The 22,358-nt window shown below is 41.9% G+C and overlaps 1 protein-coding gene across 1 annotated transcript in view; it reads left to right on the top strand.

Moving 5' to 3' along the window:
• Positions 1-8,253, top strand: part of LOC125464913 (tumor necrosis factor alpha-induced protein 3-like) — a 48,933-nt gene extending 40,680 nt beyond the window's left edge. Inside the window, exon 8 of the mRNA XM_048557801.2 lies at positions 1,891-8,253. Within this exon, the coding sequence (XP_048413758.1) occupies positions 1,891-2,178 (288 nt within the window). The 3' untranslated portion in view covers positions 2,179-8,253. The remainder of the gene's footprint in view (positions 1-1,890) is intronic.
• The last annotated feature ends 14,105 nt before the right edge of the window (positions 8,254-22,358 follow it).

Here is a 22,358-nt window from a genome sequence, read left to right on the forward strand (position 1 = left end):
CTTTTATATTCCAACCCTCTTGAGATAAATGACAACATTACATTCGCTTTCTTAATCACAGACTCTACCTGCAAGTTAACCTTTAGAGAATCCTGGACCAACACTCCCAGATCCCTTTGTACTTCTGCTTTACGAAATTTCTCACCGTTTAGAAAGTAGTCCATGCCTGTATTCTTTTTTCCAAAGTGCAAAACCTCACATTTGGTCACGTTGAATTTCATCAGCATTTCCTGGACCACGCTCCTAAACTGTCTAAATCTTTCTGCAGCTTCCCCACCTCCTCAGTGTTACCTGCCAGTCCACCTATCTTCATATCATCGGCAAACTTCACCAGAATGCTCCCAGTCCCTTCATCCAGATCATTAATATATTAAGTGAACAGCTGTGGCCCCAACACTGAACCCTGCGGGTCATCACTTGTCACTGGTTGCCACTCTGAAAAAGAGCCTTTTATCCCAACTCTCTGCCTTCTGTCAGACAGCCAATCCTCAATCCAAGCCAGGAGCTCACCTTGAATACCATGGGCCCTCACCTTACTCAGCAGCCTCCCGTGAGGCACCTTATCAAAAGCTTTTTGGAAGTCTAGATAGATAACATCTACTGGGTTTCCCTGGTCTAACATACTTGTTACCTCTTCAAAGAATTCTAACAGGTTTGTCAGACATGACCTCCCCTTACTAAATCCATGCTGGCTTGCTCTAACCCGACCCTGCACTTCCAAACCTTATCCTTAACAATGGAGTCTAGAATTTTACCAACAACCGAGGTTAGGCTAATCGGCCTATAATTTTCCATCTTTTGTCTTGATCCTTTCTTCAACAAGGGGGCTATAAACAGCAATTTTCCAATCATCTGGGACTTCCCCAGACTCCAGTGACTTTTGAAAGATCACAAGCAAAGCCTCCGCTATTTCCTCAGCCACCTCCCTGAGTGGCCCTGAATGGTCTCCTGAAGGTATCAGTGAGGACAATGGAGATAAAACTGGATCAGGATCATAGATGATCAAATGACCTCTGCAGATGCTCAATAGATTTCTATGAAATGACCATCCATACGAGGTGTAGAGAGTGATCACCAGGAGACATCATCAATTCAGGAGAGGAGAGGAGAGATACAACACTGTTCTCGCAGAGGTACCACTGCAGAGGGCGGTTAGGGGTCAGTCGCACAGTACGAAACTGGACTCGCCAGACTGGTTAGCTGAACGGATGTCAGTAAGCCAGTTACTATTTTTAAGATTGCCTGGGGCCTCTTTGTCACCTTTTTCTGATTGTTAGCTTCCAATTTCCAGATTGTTTTTAGCACAAGGTGAGATTTGAACTCTCCATGACTGGCACATTTCAGCAGCCCTGTTTACATTTATGAACTGAACTGATTGCTGTTATTCCCAGTATAAGGGTAGATATTGGAAAATGTCGTTCTGTGGATGTTCTACACCCCAAGGACTGATGCTGTTCAAGAAGCAGCTCACAATTTCCTTCTCGAGGATAACTAGGGATGGGCAATAATTAATGGACTAGCCAGTCACACCCATGTCCCATGGATTAATTAAAAAGGGAACTTTATCACATAACATCTCCAGCTCCTTAACTACACATCTCAAAAAAGGTAAATAGAAAGAACATAATAAAAGATTGTCTGAGACATTGGAATATAACCATGCAGTAGGAATGGTAAAATGTTGAGACAATGCACTGTATTGCTGTCACTGACAAAAGGTTTGGCTCTGAAATTTCAGCTGAACATGCAAATGGCAAATGTACGAGCTGAGTTCTCATGTGGTACCCTGTGCTTGATTTACAATCTGTGAAAGCAATGGAACAAACAACAAAATCTGTAAAAACTCTTACTTTTAAATGGAGTTGGCTAAACTAAATGTTGTCATTGCAGAGCCCTGTGGTGCCGAAGTGTCTCAATTATAACGCATCGAATGTTCAGGGATTATCTAACAGAACGACCAACAAACTCTTTGAGGTGGAGCTAGTGATGAGCAGCAACAGCAGTGATGGTGGTTGTTTGCAGTCCTCTCGGATTGGCACTTTCTCATCATCAGATCAACAGCACCTGGAGTCAAAAAGAAATCCTTGTAGAACTCGGGACTGTGTGCACTTTGGGAATGCAAAATGTGATGGATACTGTAATGCTTGTTTCACTACTTTACAGATGCATAGAAAGTAGATATTCTGGGACAACAGACAGGGGATACCAGCTGATTTTTGTCCTCTCCCCAGTTGATCATTGCCAATTTTCTCATTGTCATGCAGTCCATATCACAGTTGAGCATCTAGCAAAAGACCAATTTCTTTCAGAAAAAACAAAGCTGGAAAAATAGTTTACAATTTATTTAAAATTCAAAGTACATGGGATTGAGGACAGTGACGTAGAAAGAGAACTGGTCAGCAGACAGGAATCAGAGTAGGAATAAATGGGTCAATTTTCTGAGTGAAGTTTTTCATTTTTCTGAGCTGATGATTAGTGGGGTACTGCAGGGATTGGTGCTTCAACCCAGCTGTTCACAATCTATATATTAATTATTTGGATGAGGGAACTAAATGTTAAATCTCCAAGTTTGCAGACAGCACAAAGCTAGGTGAAAGTGTGTATCACAAGAGGGATACAAAGATGCTTCAGTGTGATTTGGGCAAATTATGAGTTAGGTAAATGCATAGCAGATTAAGTATAAAGTGGATAAGTGTAAGGTTACCACTTAAGTCATAGCAATAAAAAAGCAGATTAACCCCTGAATGCTAGTAGATTGGGAAAGTGGGAGGTGCAATGAGATGTGGGTGTCCTTGTGCACCAGTTGCTAGTGGTAAGCATCAGGAGCAGCAGGTAATAAAGGAGCTAAGTTCTCTGTTGGGCTTCGTAGTGAGAGAATTTGAGTACAGGAGTAGCAATGTCTTGCTACAATTGTACTAGGCCTTGGTGAGACCAGGTCTGAAGAAGGGTCTAGGCCTGAAACATCAGCCTTTCTGCTCCTCTGATGCTGCTTGGCCTACTGTTCATCCAGCTCCACACTGTGTTATCCCTGGAGTATTGTGTGCAGTTTTAGTTTCCTTATCAGAGAAAGAATGTTCTTGGGGTGGCAGGACTGATGTATGCAGAGAGGCTGATGCAGTTAAGACTGGATTTTAGGAGAATTAGGGTGGGCAGCTATGACCATAATTGAATGGCAGAGCATGCTCAAAGGATTGAATGACCAACTCCTAGTTTCCAAGTTTCTAGTTTACTGCTGGCCTGTTAACCCAGAGACATGGACAGTTCTGGCCGCCCAGATTAAAATCCTGCCATGGCAGATGGTCGAAATTCATTTCAATAAAACAAAATCTGGAATTAAGTATCTATTGATGACCATGAACCCAGTGTCAAGTGTCAGGGGGGAGAAAAAGCAATCTAGTTCAGTCATGTCCTTTAGGGAAGGAAACTGCCACCCCCACCCAGTCTGATCTACATGTGACTCCAGACCCACAGCAATGTGGTTGACTATGAACAGTCCACAGGGAAATTAGAAATAGGCTATAAATGCTGCCAAGCCAGCGATGCACTCATCCTGTGAATGAATTTTTAAAAGTTTCACAATATTTGCAAGGCTGGACAAAGAAAACTAACTGGATTCTGGTCCCTTTTTTTGAGCAATAGTTTGTTTAAATTTCTGTATGTACTTCCTTTTGTTAAGTAGATGATTATACATTGATAGAAACAACAAAAACAGGGATGTGAGATAACAAGGCGTAGAGCTGAATGAACACAGCAGGCCAAGCAGGAAAGCTGACGTTTTGTGTCTAGACCCTTCAGAAAAGTGATCTGTTTTAGCACAGTAAAGTGTAACTTTAACACAGTAGATTTCTTCCCTTTGAAAGTGGTGACTAGGTGTGAGAAATGACACGAGAGGTTAGCTCACTCTCTGGTTTTTACTGTTGCCCCCAGAGGAAGTCATCTGACCCTAGACAGTCATTTCCAGGCAGCACAGCATCAAGCAGGACCTGACGGTGTGATGACTCATTGAGAGAAACCTGTTTCTGACCATTGTTGGAGAGAACGCACCACTGTAATCCCCTGCATTTGTTCTAGCAAATTAACGATGAGGATACAATGCTTTCCAAACTTAAAAAGTGGAAATTGTTTGCAAACACATATTTTAGGCACAAGATTCTCGCAGAATGTAATAAATAGAGAATTGTTCTTTTTGATACATGTCGTAAACTTTTCAGAAATTATAACCAATGCAAGGGAACACAGGAATAATATAGAAAATTGAAGTTGAGAATTAGTGAGTGGAGCCAGGAATCTCTGCCCTCTCGGGTAAAGGTGTTGCACTGAAGGATCCAGTTCAAAAGGTTACAGATCAGCCAAGTGCACAGAAAGAACAATAACATAGAATCCCTACAGTGTGGAAGCCATTCGGCCCATTGAGTTCACACTGACCCCTGAAGAGCATCCCTCCCAGACAAACACCCCACCCTTTTCCATAACTCTGTATTTCCCATGGCTCATCCACCTAGCCTGCACATCTTAGACACTACGGACAATTTACCATGGCCAATCCATCTAACCTCCATGTCCCTGGACAGTGGGTGGAAGCTCGAGTACTTGGAGGAAGCCCACACGGATACAGGGAGAATACCCAGACTCCACAGACAGTTGCATGGAAAAATTTGAGCTTGTCAACTTTGGTGGGAGCAACAGAAATGTATTAGAGTGGAGAGAAACTGCAGACTGCTGAAGTACAGAGGGAGCTGGGTGTCCTTGCACATGAATCATAAAAAGTTAGCATTCTGTCTCAGCAAGTAATTAGGAAAGCAAATCGATTGTAGTGCTTATTGCAAGGGGGCTGGATCTTAAAAGTAGGGAAGTCTTTTTGCAGCTATACCGGTGAGGTGGGACCCACAGCAGTGTGCAGTTTTGCTGTTATTTAAAGAGGGGATACACTTGCAAGCTCAGATGAGATTCACTAGGTTAACTCCTGGAATGGAGCATTTGTGTTTTGAGACAAGGTTGAATGAGATGGGCTCGTTCCAATTACAGTTAAGAGAAATGACAGATGATCTTATTGAATGTGTAGGAATCTGAGGGGACTTTGACAGGGCAGGGGCTGAAAGCCCATTTCCCTTTTGGAGGAGAGTCTAGAATTTGGGAGCACAGTTTCAGAATAAGATATTCTCCCATTTGAACTGTACATTTTATTCTCTGAGGGTCATTAATCTTGGAAATTCACTGTCTCAACAGCAGTGGACATCGAGTAAATGAATACATTGAAGACTGAGTGGACAGATTTTTGATTGAGTAGGGAAGTCAGAGCTATTGGAGACAGGGAAAGTGAAGTTGACTGCGGGGAAAGTGAAGTTGACACTGCAGTCAGATTGTCAATGGTCTTCTCGATTGACCAAGCGGGCCAACTGGCCTGTCCTATTTCTTTACATTCTGGTGAGATTTCCAATTTGTCTTCAATGATGAATAATTGAACAGAAGGCTGGTCTGGGCCTGTACTTATGGAAAGGATAGGCTGCTGCAGCTGGCAAAACGCCATTTCAGAATGACACCTTTAACCCGGTCATCTAATGGATTGAATTTGGATTTAGGGCCATGTGGGAAGATCACAAGGATACAGTTGCCACTTTACTTACTGGAAATGTGTTTCGTTTAAGCCAAAGGCATCAAATGTTGCTTGATTATATTATGTATGGTTTGTATTATGTATGCAGCATTTTAGCAGTTCAATTCTTTTATAGATACTTGACTGAGAAAAATTTACAATCATTTAACCTTTCATATATTCCATAAAGCAATGTTTCAATGGACAAACTCATTTTCTTCAGAAAATCTTTTCCATATTTAATACCCTCCTTTGTGTCTAGCCTGCAGCCAAGGAGCTGAATAATGAACATTCTATAGTTGGCCTTTCTGTAAAGTTTCTAACACTAATTTGAAATTTGAAATCCTTTGACCTTTTGTGGCAAATGCTTTATGCCTCATAGGCATGTCTTCCTTTCATTGTCAAGTGCATATTCATATTTTTTTAAGTGGGACAACAAAAAAGTAAATGTTTTCAATAATTTGCAAGGCACAAACTTCAAACTGTCTTCAAATCAAAGTGTTTCCACCATCGTACCTTCACACATGATAATTGCTTCACTCCCTTTCCCCTCTCCCTGGTAATGAGAGAAAAAGGACACCAGCAATGAAGCCTACCCTTTATCCATAACATTCACCAGAGTCCATCATCTTTATCACTCAATAAAGGATGGGAGAGGGAGAGTTCTCACTTATCCCTCCCAGTTACTGAGATTCCTGAAACTGCATCCACCAGGTGACAAAAATGTTTACATGTCATCGTTCTTTAGAAAACAAATTAAGTTATGCTGTGTATTGTTACACTCTTTAGCAGTTTGAATCAGGATAGCCATGTCAAAATCAATGGTGTGGCAATACTTGTCACGATAGGCAAGGAGGAAATAGGCATTCTTTAAACAGGGTTATTCTCACGGATTCTGCACACTGTTTAACATTTCCGAGATGCTGTTATTAATATTTTCATCATGGTCCTTAGTTTAATATAGTTGTTTAAAGCAACTGCATTGTGGGTACTGTTGCCAGCTAATGGATTGAATTCAGACTGAGGCCCACGTGGGAAGGTCACAGGATACAGTTGCAGTGGACATCACTTGCTTAAACTTTACTTTTCAGGCTCTTGTCTGAAATATTCAGCTGTGAATAAACTTCATTCATTGGTTTCACTTCCTCTAATGACTGTGCTAGCAACAGGGACTGCCCAGTGCTAATCAATAACCACAGAGGGAGGTGGGAAATCCCAAATTCTATACTGTTTGACACAATCTCACCATATGCTGGTGTTGTGATGGATCGTGGTCCCTTCAATCCAAAGGCGAGGGGGGGAACAAAGATGGATTTGTTTGATCGTTCTGTGCCTGATCCTGGAAATCAGTTGGAATCCATCTGCATTGAGAAATTATCATTTTGTGAAAGGGAGACTAAGTCCAGGTGGTCCGCTGGATCTTTCAAAACAGCAGCCTGTTTTTATGTGTCACCTATAATTTATAACTTGACAAAACACTCCAGAACACTTCCATGGAGCATTATAAATCAATTTCACACTAAGACATATAGGGACATTAGCACAGGTGGCCAAAAGTATGAACAAAAAGGTGGGCTGAAGGAGCCTCTTGAAGCAGAGAAGTGTGACAATGAGGTTTACACAAGGATGGTACCAGAGTTTGGGTTCCAGGCAGCTGAAGGCACAGTCACATAATGGAATGTTTAAATTAATCGTTACCAAGAAATAAGAATTTGAGATATCTCAGGATTGTAGGCCAGAGGAGAATGAGGATAGGGAGGGGTGAGACCTCGAGGGATTTGAAAATAAGGATGAGAATTTTAAAATCAAGACACTGCTTAGCTGGGAGCCAATGTGGATCAGTGAACACAGGGCTGATGGTGATTGGACTTGGTGTGAATTAAGATAGGAGCAGCAGAATTTTGGAGGACTTCAGGTTTTCTAAGAACAGAATTTTGGACTTTGCTAAGTGTGCATTGAAAGTGTCCAGTCTAGAGGTAACACAAGACGTCTACAGACCAGAGATTTCTGCATCAGTTGGTTTGAGACAAGATGAGAGTCAGCTGATATTAGAGAGTTGTGAAGAGGTTGTCCTGGTATATAATGGAAAATTAGAATGCTTTCTTTGGAGAGAAGAGAAATGCATTGAAAAGGTGGCAGGAGGGCCCCATCCTTCTCAACAGCTCTAACTTACGCACATTTCATCTCTTTTCTCTGAGACGAAATAGATCACTATTTCCGGCTAGATCTATTCTTGATTTTAAGGCTCTGATTGATGGATTTTTGTCAAATGGGTTAAGGGATGGGAGGTGTTGGTGACTGTATGGAGTTATAGCACAGATCAGCTATAATATCATTGAATGGATGAAGATCTGAAGACAGTTTAATAAAATCCTCCTTGTTTAATTGCCCTGTACTGATTCAAATATTTTGATGGATTTGTTTTGTCTCCGGGGGAACAATGAAAACCTCTGTCTATTTTCTATCATTGTGTCAACGTATGGACTAATAGATAATGAAAATATAAATTTACAAAGCCTGGTGAGTGGTGTGTTTTGTATTGATGTCAGAAATAAGTTTTCTTCCTTTTCACTTGCACACCGAAACAAACTGCCACCTTCTGTAAAATTACTTGTATACTCTTGTATTGCTGATACTTATTTTTCAAACGTACAGTTTCTATAGGCATCGATAAACTTAAATTGTTAATAAAACCTTTGGAAATTGTACAAAATAACATTGTTTGGCATTACATTTAAACTGTACTAAAATGTTTCTATTGAGAGGTTTAGGATTGATCAAATCCATGAACCTGAGATCCTAAATCTCAATTATTTCCAGAAAGTTCCTTCTTGGATGAGGAGTGTTGAAATGATGGCTTTATCCTTCTAGAGGAAGAGTGTGAGCGCCAGGATAGGAGGGCAGAGGGACCAGCCCTCCCACCTTTACATTTCAGGCCTGCACTGGGAAACTTGGAGGTCTGGTCTCCCAACCAGAGGCACATTGTGCCATGAGAATGGTCAATTCAGACTGTTCTATAAGGTATGGTCTTGTGAAGGTTAACTTTGGAGACAATGTTGGGCTCCACTCAATCTGACAAAGTCACACAGCTCTCGAGGTGAGATGTTGTGTCTCCAGCTCCTGATAGTCATTGTAATTATGCTTCACTTGTCAATGTAACTTCTACCAATTGCTAACATCTGTTGAGCTGCATCTTGTGTAGGGCAAGTGCCTCTTGTTAAGTCTCTCTCATGATGCGTCCTGTACCACTAATTTAGCAGGTATTTAGACTCAGTATAAAAAGGAGGGTTTGGGGCTTTCTGACGATTAATGTTCTCTTTAAAAGAGCTGAGGTGCATGTGCTGTTGGAAAGATTAGGGGCTGGTGTGAATTATCACCCTCCGCAACATTATATTGATTTTGAGGAGTTTCCATGTTAGTTTTCCATTGACCGTTTGGCTATGTTTTTGCTACAGTGTCCACAAGGGGCGATGTAATTTAATTAATGTCCCGTTTTAAAGGAGTAGAAAGGAAGATTGATGGCAGCCCCCTCCCTCACCATTAGCTGGTAGTGGTTGGCACGGCTACAGATGACATGTTATCATTAACTGGTTGTGCGTGGTCAGGATTGCTCACCCGAGGAGAGGGGAGGCTGCCCTTTTTTTGTCTTTGACAGAGGAGGACTGGCAGCCAGGATGTGGAAAAATAGTGAACATTTATTAACAATTTACAGGGACATGGTTCAGCCATACTCCATTCAAACCTTCTGCCTTCAACTCCCAGATCTATATGATCTGACTTCACCGATGCTATACTCCAGCAGTGAGCAGTAAAATATATAGTTAACCATTTATAATACACCTCCACTGTGTAAGGCCTCATCCCTGAATTGGACAGAAACCTGGCTGCCTGATGGATAGACCTGTCTCCACCCCAGCCAAACTGCAGCCAAGGTTATTAAGAAATATCAGAAATCCTTGCAAACTGATAGAATTGTTCTTCATTGCTTTAGCTTTGGCTCAAAACTTACGTACTTCGCTGCAGCTTAGTCAGGAAGGGAGTGGGGGGAAGTGAAGGGAGGAGGATTATGAGAGCAGATGGCAGTGAGTCCCAGCCTGCAGTATGGGATAACATGATGTAGAGCTGGATGAACACAGCAGGCCAAGCAGCATCAGAGGAGCAGGAAGGCTGCTGCATCGGGCCTAGGCCTTTCTTCTCTTTAGTATATATAAACAGTATTCAGTAACAGTATTTATTTTTAAGAATTCTCCTTATGCATCAACCTTCTTGATCTAAAATGTCACAGAATTGTACAGTGTGGTTAAAGGCCATTTGATCCATCTTGTCTGTACTGGTTGGATGATCTGTATGCCTGAGCTTGAGGAAGCTATGACAATAATGACAGAGACCAGGAACAAAGTCCCTTGGAGGAGAGGTCTAGAACACACATTCCCTCCTCAAACTCAAACGAAATTCTATAAATCTTCAGGGAGATTGGTGAAAACATCCCACAGACCTTTCTTATCAAGAAAACTTCCCTATCACTTTGGGAGGTGGGAGAGGGAGGGGGGAATGAGATGATGTTTAGATAATGCAAAAAGTTTAAATCAGAGATGGGGTTAAAGGCATGAGGGAAGTGTTAATATATATTTACTCCAATGATAGTAGCTGAGTATGTGAAAAAGGAGTTAAGTCGCAGTGATGGGAGATCCCGCAGTATGGAGGTTCCAAAAGCAATCTCTCTTACCCCCTTTCTGGGCAGTTCTGAATAAGTAATCAGAGCTCTGTCAATCTCTACCTTAAGCAGAAGCAAAGACTGAGCTGCCATAATTTTGGAGTGTTACAGAATTCCAAAGGTTCAAACCATTGGAATAAAATGATTTCTACTCATCTTGGACCTAAGTGGTGTCTCCCTTATTTGGAAATTGTTCCCGATGGTTCTAGTCTCATTGGGGAATCATCTTCCCTGAATTGGCTGTGTCCATCCCTCTAAATATTTTGCAGGTTTGAATGAGATCACCTCTCAACAATGTATGAGTCTTAGTATTTGAGTTCAATAACTTTTGATCAACTAGTGAAATGTGAGCTCTGTTTCTCATTCTACTACTGAGAATTTTCTGTTCACATCACTGAAAAAATATTCACTTAAAATTTTCCTATCTAGCAGGGGAAAGTTAAAAGTTTTATGAGACCCTTGAAATCTCTAAAGTTTCCTGTGAACATTTTGTAAAGTTTAAGAAGTAAGAGGGGATTTTCCTTCATTTAAGAAGTAGTTTTATTTCTAATCTCTGCAACTGTGCCTGTAAGCTACTCCTGACAAGCTAGGCATTTGAAATATCTGAAAGATTGATTTTCAGTCAGATAAAATTTACTTTGAAAGTGGAATAAAGATTTGTGAATGGATAAAAAAAAGTGCCTTGGACAGGCCTGTTGAACTGAAAGTAATAAAGCTAAGTGAAAACTGAGAGAAATCTGAAAACAGAAATTGCTGGAAAAGCTCAGCAGATCTGGTAGCATCTGTGGAGAGAAATCAGAGCTAACGTTTCAGGTCGAGTGACCTTCCTTGGAATGGCTTCATGTCGGCTAAAGCAAATTATTCCATTGGGGACACAATGTATACAAGCAATCCGTCTCCACTAGAAATTACATTCAGCAGATCTGCCAGCAAAATGGCATTTGTTTCATCTTGAAAATTATCGTTGATTATAACTGGTACCTGTATCTCCCTTAGGTTAGATTTGGGGCTTGTGTTTTAATACCCTAGTGACTTGATTTAAGAAAGAATATTAACAAGAAACCCTCTGGCTTGAATCAAAATTAGGGATTGCATTGCAATCTCTGAAAATATCTCCATATTAGAGCAATGAGAACGCATGGCACTATCCTGTGGAAACGTAACCCTCCAATCTTTCTAAAGAGCAGCCACTGTCTCCCTTTAATACTAGCTGCTCTTCACTCAGTGCATTCAGTCTCTGTGTCTGTGATCTCCTTGCTCCTGGAAACCCACACGGAGATCCATGAAATAGATCAGAAACTGGAGCAGGCCTGACAGACCCTTCCTGTCACCCATGAATGAGTGATGAAAGGTCTAGGCCTGAAACGTCAGCTTTTGTGCTCCTGGGATGCTGCTTGGCCTGCTGTGTTCATCAGCTCCACACTTTGTTATCTTGGATTCTCCAGCATCTGCAGTTCCCATTATCAATGAAGCACATCAGAGATTGCTCGGTTCGCAATAAACAACTGCACCTCCCAGTCGTGAACCATTTTAACTCCCCCTCCCATTCTTCAGATGACATGTCCATCATGGGCCTCCTGCAGTGCCACAAGGATGCCACCTGAAGGTTGCAGGAACAGCAACTCATATTCCGCTTGGGAACCCTGCAGCCCAATGGTATCAATGTGGACTTCACCAGCTTCAAAATCTCCCTTTCCCCCACCGCATCCCTAAACCAGCCCAGTTCGTCCCCTCCCCCCACTGCATCACACAACCAGCCCAGCTCTTCCCCACCCCCCACTGCATCCCAAAACCAGTCCAGCCTGTCTCTGCCTCCCTAACCTGTTCTTCCTCTCACCCATCCCTTCCTCCCACCCCAAGCCGCACCTCCATCTCCTACCTACTAACCTCATCCCACTTCCTTGACCTGTCCGTCTTCCCTGGACTGACCTATCCCCTCCCTACCTCCCCACCTATACTCCCCTCTCCACCTATCTTCTTTTCTCTCCATCTTCGGTCCGCCTCCCCCTCTCTCCCTATTTATTCCAGAACCCTCACCCCATCCCCCTCTCTGATGAAGGGTCTAGGCCCGAAACGTCAGCTGTTGTGCTCCTGAGATGCTGCTGGGCCTGCTGTGTTCATCCAGCCTCACATTTCATTATCCTTTCTCCAAGTGGTGTTAAAAATAAATATTTGATGTCATGACCAAAATAACTCTTGCAATCTGCTCACACGTTATGAGGTTTCTGTAGTGCAGTACGAACACATTGTTAATCCTATATAAGGAAGAAAATCAAGCATTATTTATTTCACAATGCATTTTTTGCCTCACCCTGTAGTAAGGTCGTTAAAAGTGATGTTACTAGTAGAAGTAGTAGATTCGCCAACTTTAGGTACATTTAAGTCATCATTGGACAAGCATATGGACGTACATGGAATAGTGTAGGTTAGATGGGCTTGAGATCGGTATGACAGGCCGGCACAACATCGAGGGCCGAAGGGCCTGTACTGTGCTGTAATGTTCTATGTTCTATGTTACTAAACAAATAATCCTGAGGCTAATTCTCTGGTGTTGTGTGTACAAATCCCACACAAGCAGCTGCTGGCACTTCAAATCAATTACATTTCTAAAATTTAGGAATTGAAATGTTGGCTTCAGTAACCAACATGTTTTGACATGAAAACCCAGTTGGTTCAGCAACGTAAAGAACTGACAGTGCTTAAAATCTGAAAGAGAAACAGGATTTGCTGGAGAAACTCAGCAGGTCTGGCAGTATCTCTGCAAGAAAGAAACAGGGTTAAAATTTTGAGTTTGGTGACTCTTGATCAGTTTCAGCAGCAATTTCTGCTTTGATTCATTAACACCCTCTAAGGAAGGAGATGTGTCATCCTTGCCAGTGTGACCTACATGTGACTCCAGGCCTGCAGAAATGTGGGTGACTTTTGCTGCCCTCAGAAATAGCCTAGCAAAGGCTAATTAGGGATATGCAAATCCATGAAAGAATTTTAAAAAGTTTATGACTCTTTACAGATGGGAATTAACTCCATTTCTGAGATACTTAAATTCTCATTAAGAAAGGAACCATGCTTGATTCTGTGTAATCATTGTACATTCTGAATTGCATCATCTTGCTATATCTTTATTTATTCTTTTTTAATTCAGTCACAGGATGAGGGCATCACTGGCCAGGCTGGTATTTATTGTCCATCCCTAATTGCTCAGAGGGCAGTTAAGCACCAACCACATTGCTGTGGGTCTGGAGTCACATGTAGGCCAAACCAGGTAAGGATGGCAGTTTCCTTCCCTGAAGGACATTAGTGAACCAGATGGGGTTTTTTTTGACAATCGATAATGGATTCATCATCATCGATGGACTCTGAATTCAAATTCCACCATATGTTGTAATTTCAAACCTGGGTCTCCAGAACATTACGTGGGTCTCTGGATTAACAGTCCAGTGATGATATCACCAGGCATCGCCTCCTCTCTGTGTCAAAGGTAAACGTAGAGGGCTAAAATTAAATGCTGAATCATAATTTTGGATGTGTGTAAAAGTCCGTGGAGGTTGCTGTTCTCAATTTTCACCGACTTTAATACTCACTGAGATGTGGGCGTATAGTCAGTGCATTAAGTTTACACCTTCTTGAATACTAGGAGTTCCCCACCATCTTTCAACCATTACGTTGTTTTTTTTTTCCATTACCACATGCCACATCCTCATCTTCTGGTTTGACTACCACTGTGAAACAATTCAGCCTTGTCAATGCTGGAATGAAGCATATAATGGATGAGATCAGTCCCTACAAGCTCTTGTCTTTGTGGCAAAAAGATCATGTCTCATGGAAGCAGTCTCTTAGCGTAATCAAATAATACTGCCAAGAACAACCTATCACTGCTCTCTACTTCTCTCCCAGGCGAGAAAGGTCAGGGGATGATTACACATTTTAAATGGTGTGTTAACAATGTCTAACTGGACAAATGAAATCCTATTTATTGATTGTTAGTGAAATCTCCCCACTGTGGTTGCTTTCAAACCTTGTAAAAAGAATGAATGACCCCATGACTACATTTTTTTTTAACAACACAATTTATATTTGCAACAAGGATTAATTTCATTAAGTGAGCCAATGCCGAATCAGCTGAAAGCTTTCCTTGAGCAGGTGTGACAGGTTGGACAGGGAGGTGCTGTTCCACATGATGAGGAATTAGCCTTTTTCCTGTGGTTGGAGAATCACCAATCAGTTTTTATGTTAAAAGCAGTATACAAGTGCAAATTGTTAATTTGCAATCAATAAACTACAGTGCAACATGAATTCAGAACAGAATTTGAAAGAATCAATTAAAATAATATCTCAAAACCCAAAGTAAGTTCAATCTGTTGCTTGTTTGCTTGACAAAGTTAAATGTATCTTTGAAACAAAACTCATTTCCCTTGTTTATACATTAAGGTGCGCAAAAGCAACCAATACCTCAGAAACAAACACAGAGAAGAAAACTTAAACTAGACACAAAACATTAACTCTGTTTCTCTCTCGCCCAATGCTGCCAGAACTACTGATTTCAGATTTCATACAGTCATGGAGGTTTACAGCCTGGAAACTGGTCCATTGGCCCAACATGCCCATGGTGCCCAGTTTTCACAATTTAAACTAGTTTTATTTACCTACATTTGGTCCATGCCCCTCCATGACTGTCCCATCCATCTGCCTGTCCAAATGTTACTTAAATGACAAACTGGTACTCACCTCCATCGCTACCACTGGTGGACTGTTCCAGACGCTCAAAAAGATCATCCCAAATTGTCCCGTGCACTCTTTTGTGTCTCTCCCTCTTACCTTAAACCCATGCTGTCTAGTTTTAGACTCCCCTACCCTGGGGAAAAGTTGTTTGCTACCTACCTTATCTATGCCTCTCATGATTTTATAGACCTCTGTAAGGTCACCGCTCAGTCGCCTATGCTCCGGGAAAGAAGTCCCAGACTAGCCAGCCTCTCCTTATAACACAAACCTTCCAGTTCAGATAGTTTCCTCATAAATCTTTTCTGTGCTCCTTCTAGTTTAATAATATCCTTTCTGTAGTAGGGCAAGCAGAACAGCACACAGTATACCAAATGTGGCCTCACCAACATCTTGTACAGCTGCAACAAGATATCCCAACTCTGATACTCAATGCACTGACCAATGAAAGCAAGCATACTGAAAGCTTCTTCACGGCCCTGTCTACCTGTGATTCTATTTTCAAGGAACTATAAACCTGTACCCCAAGATATCTTTGTTCTATAACTCTTCCCTGAGGCCCTAACATTGACTGTGTCAGTCCTGCCCTGGTTTGCCTTACCAAAAACCAACACCTTGTATTTATCTAAATTAAACTCCATCTGGCATTCCTCAGCCCAGTTGATCAAGAGCTCACCGTGTTCCTAGATAACCTTCTTCACTGTCCACTATACCACTACCATATGGTGGCATCCACAAATTTATTAACCATACCTCCTAAATTCTCATCCAAATCATTAAATACATAACAAATAACAGTGGACTCAGCACCAATCCTTGTAGCACACTGCTGGTCACAGGTCTCCAGTTTGAAGAACAACCCTCTATCACTACCTGCTGGCTTCTAACTTCAAGCTAGTTATGTATCCAATTGGCTAGCTCTCCCTGGACCCTGTAAGATATAACCCTAATCAACAACCTGTTGTGTGGAGCCTTGTCATAGGCCTTGCTAAAGCTCATGTAGACAACATCAACCACACTGCCCACACCTACTTTCTTAGTTACCCCTTCAAAAATCTTGATGAAATTTCTGAGATGTAATTTCCCATGCACAAAGCCATGCTGACTATTCCAAATGAATGCTTGCCTCTCCAAATGCCTGTAGATTCTGTCTCAGAATGGCCTCTAACCCCAATTACCCACCACAGGCATTAGGCTCACCAGCCTGTAGTTCTCAGGCATTTTCCTGCAGCCTTTCTTAAATAATAGCACAATTTTCAGCTTTAGTCAATACCACAGAAAGTACTGAATTACTTGGCTTCGCAGTTTTACCAAGATTCTCAATAAATCGACTGTTAGAGGTAGGTTTTTGGCAGCGTTATTTTGATTATTTCATGATGTATTCAGATTATGCTTAAGTTCAACATTGAGATGAATCTGAATTCACCAAAGATTGATTCTCTGGGTCAAAGATAATACCAGTCAGGAAACTAAGAGGAGCCACAAGAACACAACACAGGTGATTGCTCAGGTGTGAGAATCTGGCAGCTTTTATGATAACATCATGAGGAAGATCAGTAAATACCAGTGAATCTTTTTTTAAAATCAAACTGTTCAGGGATGTAATTATTCATCTTTGGAGCAAGTGGAACTTGAACCCAGAACTCTTGGGCTCAGAGATAGGGTCACTACCACTGCACAAGAGCCCAATTATGGTGAATCACAAACGATGCAGAAAACAGCAGTGGCTGCATGTTGTAGGATTATTAAAGTAAACACAGAAGAGAATATCCTCTAGACAAAGAACAAAGAAAATTACAGCACAGGAACAGGCCCTTCGGCCCTCCAAGCCTGCACCAATCGAAATCCATTGTCTAAACCTGTCATTTATTTTCTAAGGGTCTGTGTCCATTTGCTCCCTGCCCATCCATGTACCTGCCCAGATATATCTTAAAAGACGCTAACGTGTCTGCGTCTACCACCTCCGCTGGCAACGCGTTCCAGGCACACACCACCCTCCGTGTAAAGAACTTCCCACACACATCTCCCTTAAACTTTCCTCCTCTCACTTTGAACTCATGACCCCTGGTAATTGAGTCCCCCACTTTGGGAAAAAGCTTCTTGCTGTCCACCCTGTCTATACCCCACATGATTTTGTAGACCTCAATCAGGTCCCCCCTCAATCTTTGTCTTTCTAATGAAAATAATCCTAATCTACTCAACCTCTCTTCATAGCTAGTGCCCTCCATATCAGGCAACATCCTGGTGATCCTCCTCTGCACCCTCTCCCTTTTGGTAATGTGGCAACCAGAACTGTATGCAGTACTTTAAATGTACTCTAAATACTCTACTTACAGGTTCCAGCAGTTAACAGTACATAGAGCTTTGTAGCAATAATTAAATCTTGAATGTGTTTTCATAGATTTATTTAATATTGTCACTTGTGCCTAGGTACAGTGAAAAGCAGATAATGACACCACGTCACGGCACCATCTTGGATTACAGAATAAATTACAGAATACATTTTATAAATGGTAAAACACTGAATAAATTAATATCAAATTAATATCACTGGGGCTGAAACACCTTCACAAGTTCACCTTTCTGTCTCCATTCATGTCACCCTCTCTGCTCCTCCAGAGATTGCTGACCAACATTGCCCCCAGGGTGGGTTACACTGGCAATGTGGCCTATTCCAGCTGTCACCAGTGCCATCACTTCTGCTGCCTCTGAGCTGGAGGTGGTCATACATGGGTCATACAGCCTCTTCCAACATTAGACATCAATCAACGGGGTCCTGGCTCCAAACCAACAGAGGGGGTCCTGGCTTGTCTTCTGATACCACGGCGTGAGGTGCAGCAGGGATGAAGATACACAGAGCCCCTGCCTCTCGAAGGAGGAGGCCCAAGGGCAACCAAAATGAAAAAAATCATGACCGAGCTAGAAAACAATGTTGACATAGTGTAGACCCGCCACATGAACCCATGAGGGGCCGAGCCCAGGTTCTGGTGTTCCCCTGTATCTGCTGCTCTTGCCCTTCTAGATGGAAATGGTTGTGGGTTTGGATGGTGCTGTCTGAGGAAGAGTGTCTTCACCCAAAGGGTTGTAAATCTGTGGAATTCTCTGCCCAGGGAAGCAGTTGAGGCTACCTCTTTGAATATTTTTTCAGGCAAAGATAAATAGGTTTTTGAATGGTAAAGGAATTGATGTTTATGGTGAGTGGGCGGGTAAGTGGAGCTGAGTCCATGCAAAGATCAGCCATGATCTTATTGAATGGTGGAGCAGGCTCAAGGGGCCTGTGGGTGGTCCATCAGAGCAGCCTCGAAGGACCGGACGGCCTAGTCCTGCTCCTAGATCTTATGTTCTATCATTTCTGATTTTCTAACTCAATGCCATTGTCGGTGTCGGTGGTGAAGGGAGAGGATATTTGAGGATATGGTGCCTATCAAGTGGCTGCTTTGTCCTGAATGGTGTTGAGCTTCTTGACGGTTGTTGGAACTGCACTCATCCAGGCAATTGACAATTATATTCCATCACACTCCTCATTTGGACCTTGTAGATGCTAATTTTATCTTCACCTATGTAGCCCTCCTGGCTTTATGCCATAGCAGCAAGTTCCGAAACCAGCACAATCATCATCATAAGTAGACCCTCAGACCAGCTGCCATACAGCAGAGAGAGAACATTCCCTCCAGAATGGAGATAGTGAGGGAATTCAATCATGAATATCAGGGGGTGATGGTTAGATTCTCTCTTGTTGGAAATTGTCATTGTCTGGTATTTGTGTGGTGTGGATGTCATTTGTCAGCCCAAGCCAGGAAACTGTCCAGATCTTAAATAAAAACCAGAAGAACTGCAGATGTTGTAAATCAGGAACAAAAACAGAAGTTGTTGGAAAAGCTCAGCAGGTCGGGCAGCATCTGTAAAGAAAAATTCAGAATCAACGTTTTGGGTCCGGTGGCCCTTCCTCAGTTCTGAGCTTTTCCAGCAACTTCTGATATCGTTCGCATCTTGGTTCATTTAAGCATGAGCTATTTCAGTATCTGAGGTATCTGCAGTTATCAGCAAACATTCCAACTTATGACCTGTAAACTGTCTACTTTTTCAGTCTCCTCATTTAAGGAAGGACTTTAAAGCATTAGAAGCTTTCAGGGAACATTGACTTCATTCTTTCCTGGGATAAGGAAGTTAATACCTTATGAGCAATGGTTTGACAGTTTGGGCTTATATTCATAGAGGGAATGAGGGAAAGGGGGATGTTTTCCTCTGTCAGAGAGACTAGATCTAAGACCACAGGTTAAATATAAGGAATCTTCAATTTAAGATTGAGATGAAAAGAACTTGTTCACACAGAGAATTACTAAATCTTTAGAACTTTCCTCCCCACAGAGTGATAGACATGGGGGTCATTGAAGGTAGACGGATTTTTGACTATCCCTTCAGTCAAAGGACATTGGGTAAATGGAAATAGGGAGCCAAATCAGCCAGAATCTTATTGAATGGTGGAGAAGTCATGTGGGGCCAACTGGCCATCTCCTGCTCTTAGTTTGCCTGTTTATACATATTATTAACTTTTCATTGATGGCACTCAAATCCATTTTATTGTCAGGGTAATGATTAACCTCACTGTTCCTACAGTTTGCCATTTAGAGAATCATTTGTAACATTAGCAACACTGCCCCCTTGAGGAAATAGCGTGAATTAAGACTTTTTTTCAGACGGATTTGATAAGGTTTCACACTGCAGGCTTGTAAATAAAATTACAGGGCATGGGACTGGGGGACATACTGACATGGGTTGAAATGTGGTTAAGAGACAGAAAACTGAGCATGGGGATAAACTTATCAATCTCAGATGGCAGGATGTTACTAGTGAGGTATGACAGATGTCGTACTGGGCCCACAAATGTTTCGAATCTATACAATTGATTTGGATGTGAGAACCAATTGCAGTATTGCCAAATTTGTCGATGACAGCAAACTGGGCTGGAATGGGCTCAGACATAGTGGATGGAATGTAATAGGAAGCTATTCACTTCATGAGAAAACAAAAACAGAAAACTCAAAGGGAGAGAGGTTGGGAGGTGCCCATGTCCAAAGGACTTGTTGCCTTGTTAATTAGTCCCTTACATTTATTAAGCAGGTGTCTCATGAATTAGAAAGGTTAATGGTATACTGGCCTTTGTCGCAAGAGGTTCTGAGTGCAGGAGTCAAGGTGTCTTGCTGCAGTTGTATGGAGCTTTGGTGGGACCTCACCTAGATTATTATGTACAGTTTTGGTCTCCTTACTTAAGGAAAAAATATATTGATCATGGTTGGAGTGCAATGGATGCCCACCAGATTAATCCCCGAAGGGAAGATTGTCCTATGAGGATGGTTTCAGGATTGAGCCTGTATTCTCTAGAGTTTCAAAGAATGCGAGGTAATCCAATTAAAACTTATAAAATATTTCCAGTTGTGACAGGGTGGATGTAGTTAGAATGTTTGTCTAGACTGGTGATTCTAGAATATAGAGATCATTTAGGGCTGTGATGAGGAGGAATCTCTTCACTCAGATCATGACGAATTTTTGAAAATCTCTGTCCCAGAAGGTGGTGGAAGTTCAATGGCTGAGAAGGTCAAGATAGAAATTGATAGTTTCTAGAGACTGACGACATCAAGGTATATGGAGATAATGCGGAGAAATGGCATTGAGTTAGAAAATCAGAAATGATAGAACATAAGATCTAGGAGCAGGAGTCGGCCATCCGGCCTTTCAAGGCTGCTCTGATGGACCAGAACTGATGGGCCGAATGGCCTACTTATGTTGCAAAATTGATGTAGAAATGTTTCTGATTTATTCACCATTCTCATGATTTAACAGCACATAAAAAGTATTTTGGTGAATATGAAAAGCATACACGTTAATCTTATTCATTCACCCAATAGAAAACTCACCTTAACTTACTCAAATAGGTTGAAATGACACATTAACCTCTTCAAGGTTGAAAATATAACCCAAGACCAGTTACTTCGCAATTTGAAAGTGACCAATGACTGTGTCTCGTAACAAAATGAAATAGCACCCTTCAATTCAGTTGATGTTAATTTTTTTTCTCAGCACTCTGAGATGGAATGGATATCATGGAAACAAGGCCATTCAGTCCCACTGGTCCTTTCTGATGATGATGTTCTGCATGAGCCCCTTCCCAACACAACCCTCCCCATCCTTTCTCTTTAAACGTATCTATGTTTTTCACCTTCGCCACACCTTGTTCCAGATTCTCATCTATCTCTGGGTGAAGAGATTGCTGCTGAATTCTGATTTGACTTATTGGTGCCTCACTTATTAATGATTACATCTCGGTCCTTAGTTTACAACATCTCCACAATATTCAATGTGGTTTAGTCCACATCCCAACTGATTGTTTCAAATTTTGTTTGTAATCCTGCACTGAAAGCTTGGCTATTACAATGGGATTTCATTTTAAAATTTATGCAATTTGTTGAGGAGCTTTTATTTGCCTGGGTTGGAGCATTTCATTATCAAGAGAGAATGGACAGACAGAGGTTGATTTTCCTGGAGCTGAGGTGATTGAACAAAGAACAAAGAAAGTTACAGCACAGGAACAGGCCCTTCAGACCTCCAATCCTGCGCTGATCGAGATTCATTGTCTAAATTTGTCATCTATTTTCTAAGGGTCTGTATCCCTTTGCTCCCTGCCCATCCATGTACCTGTCCAGATATATCTTAAAAGATGCTAACATGTCTGCGTCTACCACCTCCGCTGGCAACGCATTCCAGGCACACACCACCCTCTGTGTAAAGAACTTTCCACGCATATCTCCCATAAACTTTCCTCCTCTCACTTTGAACTCATAACCCCTAGTAATTGAGTCCCTCACTCTGGGAAAAAGCTTTTTGCTATCCACACTGTCTATACCCCTCATGATTTTGTAGACCTCAATCAGGTCCCCCCTCAATCTCTGTCTTTCTAATGAAAATAATCCTAATCTACTCAACCTCTCTTCATAGCTAGCACCCTCCATACCAGGCAACGACCTGGTGAACCTCCTCTGCACCCTCTCCAAAGCATCCACATCCTTTTGGTAACGTGGTGACCAGAACTGTACACAGTACTCCAAATGTGGCCGAACCAAAGTCCTATACAACTGCAACATGACCTGCCAACTCTTGTACTCAATACCCCGTATGATGAAGGAAAGCATGCTGTATGCTTCTTGATCACTCTATTGACCTGCGTTGTCACCTTCAGGGAACAATGGACCTGAACACCCAGATCACTCTGTTCATCAATTTTCCCTAGGATTTTTCCATTTACTGCAGTGTTTGCTTTTGAATTTGATCTTCCAAAAT

The sequence above is a fragment of the Stegostoma tigrinum genome, chromosome 24, assembly GCF_030684315.1.
Source record: "Stegostoma tigrinum isolate sSteTig4 chromosome 24, sSteTig4.hap1, whole genome shotgun sequence".
Classification (NCBI taxonomy): Eukaryota; Metazoa; Chordata; class Chondrichthyes; order Orectolobiformes; family Stegostomatidae; genus Stegostoma; species Stegostoma tigrinum.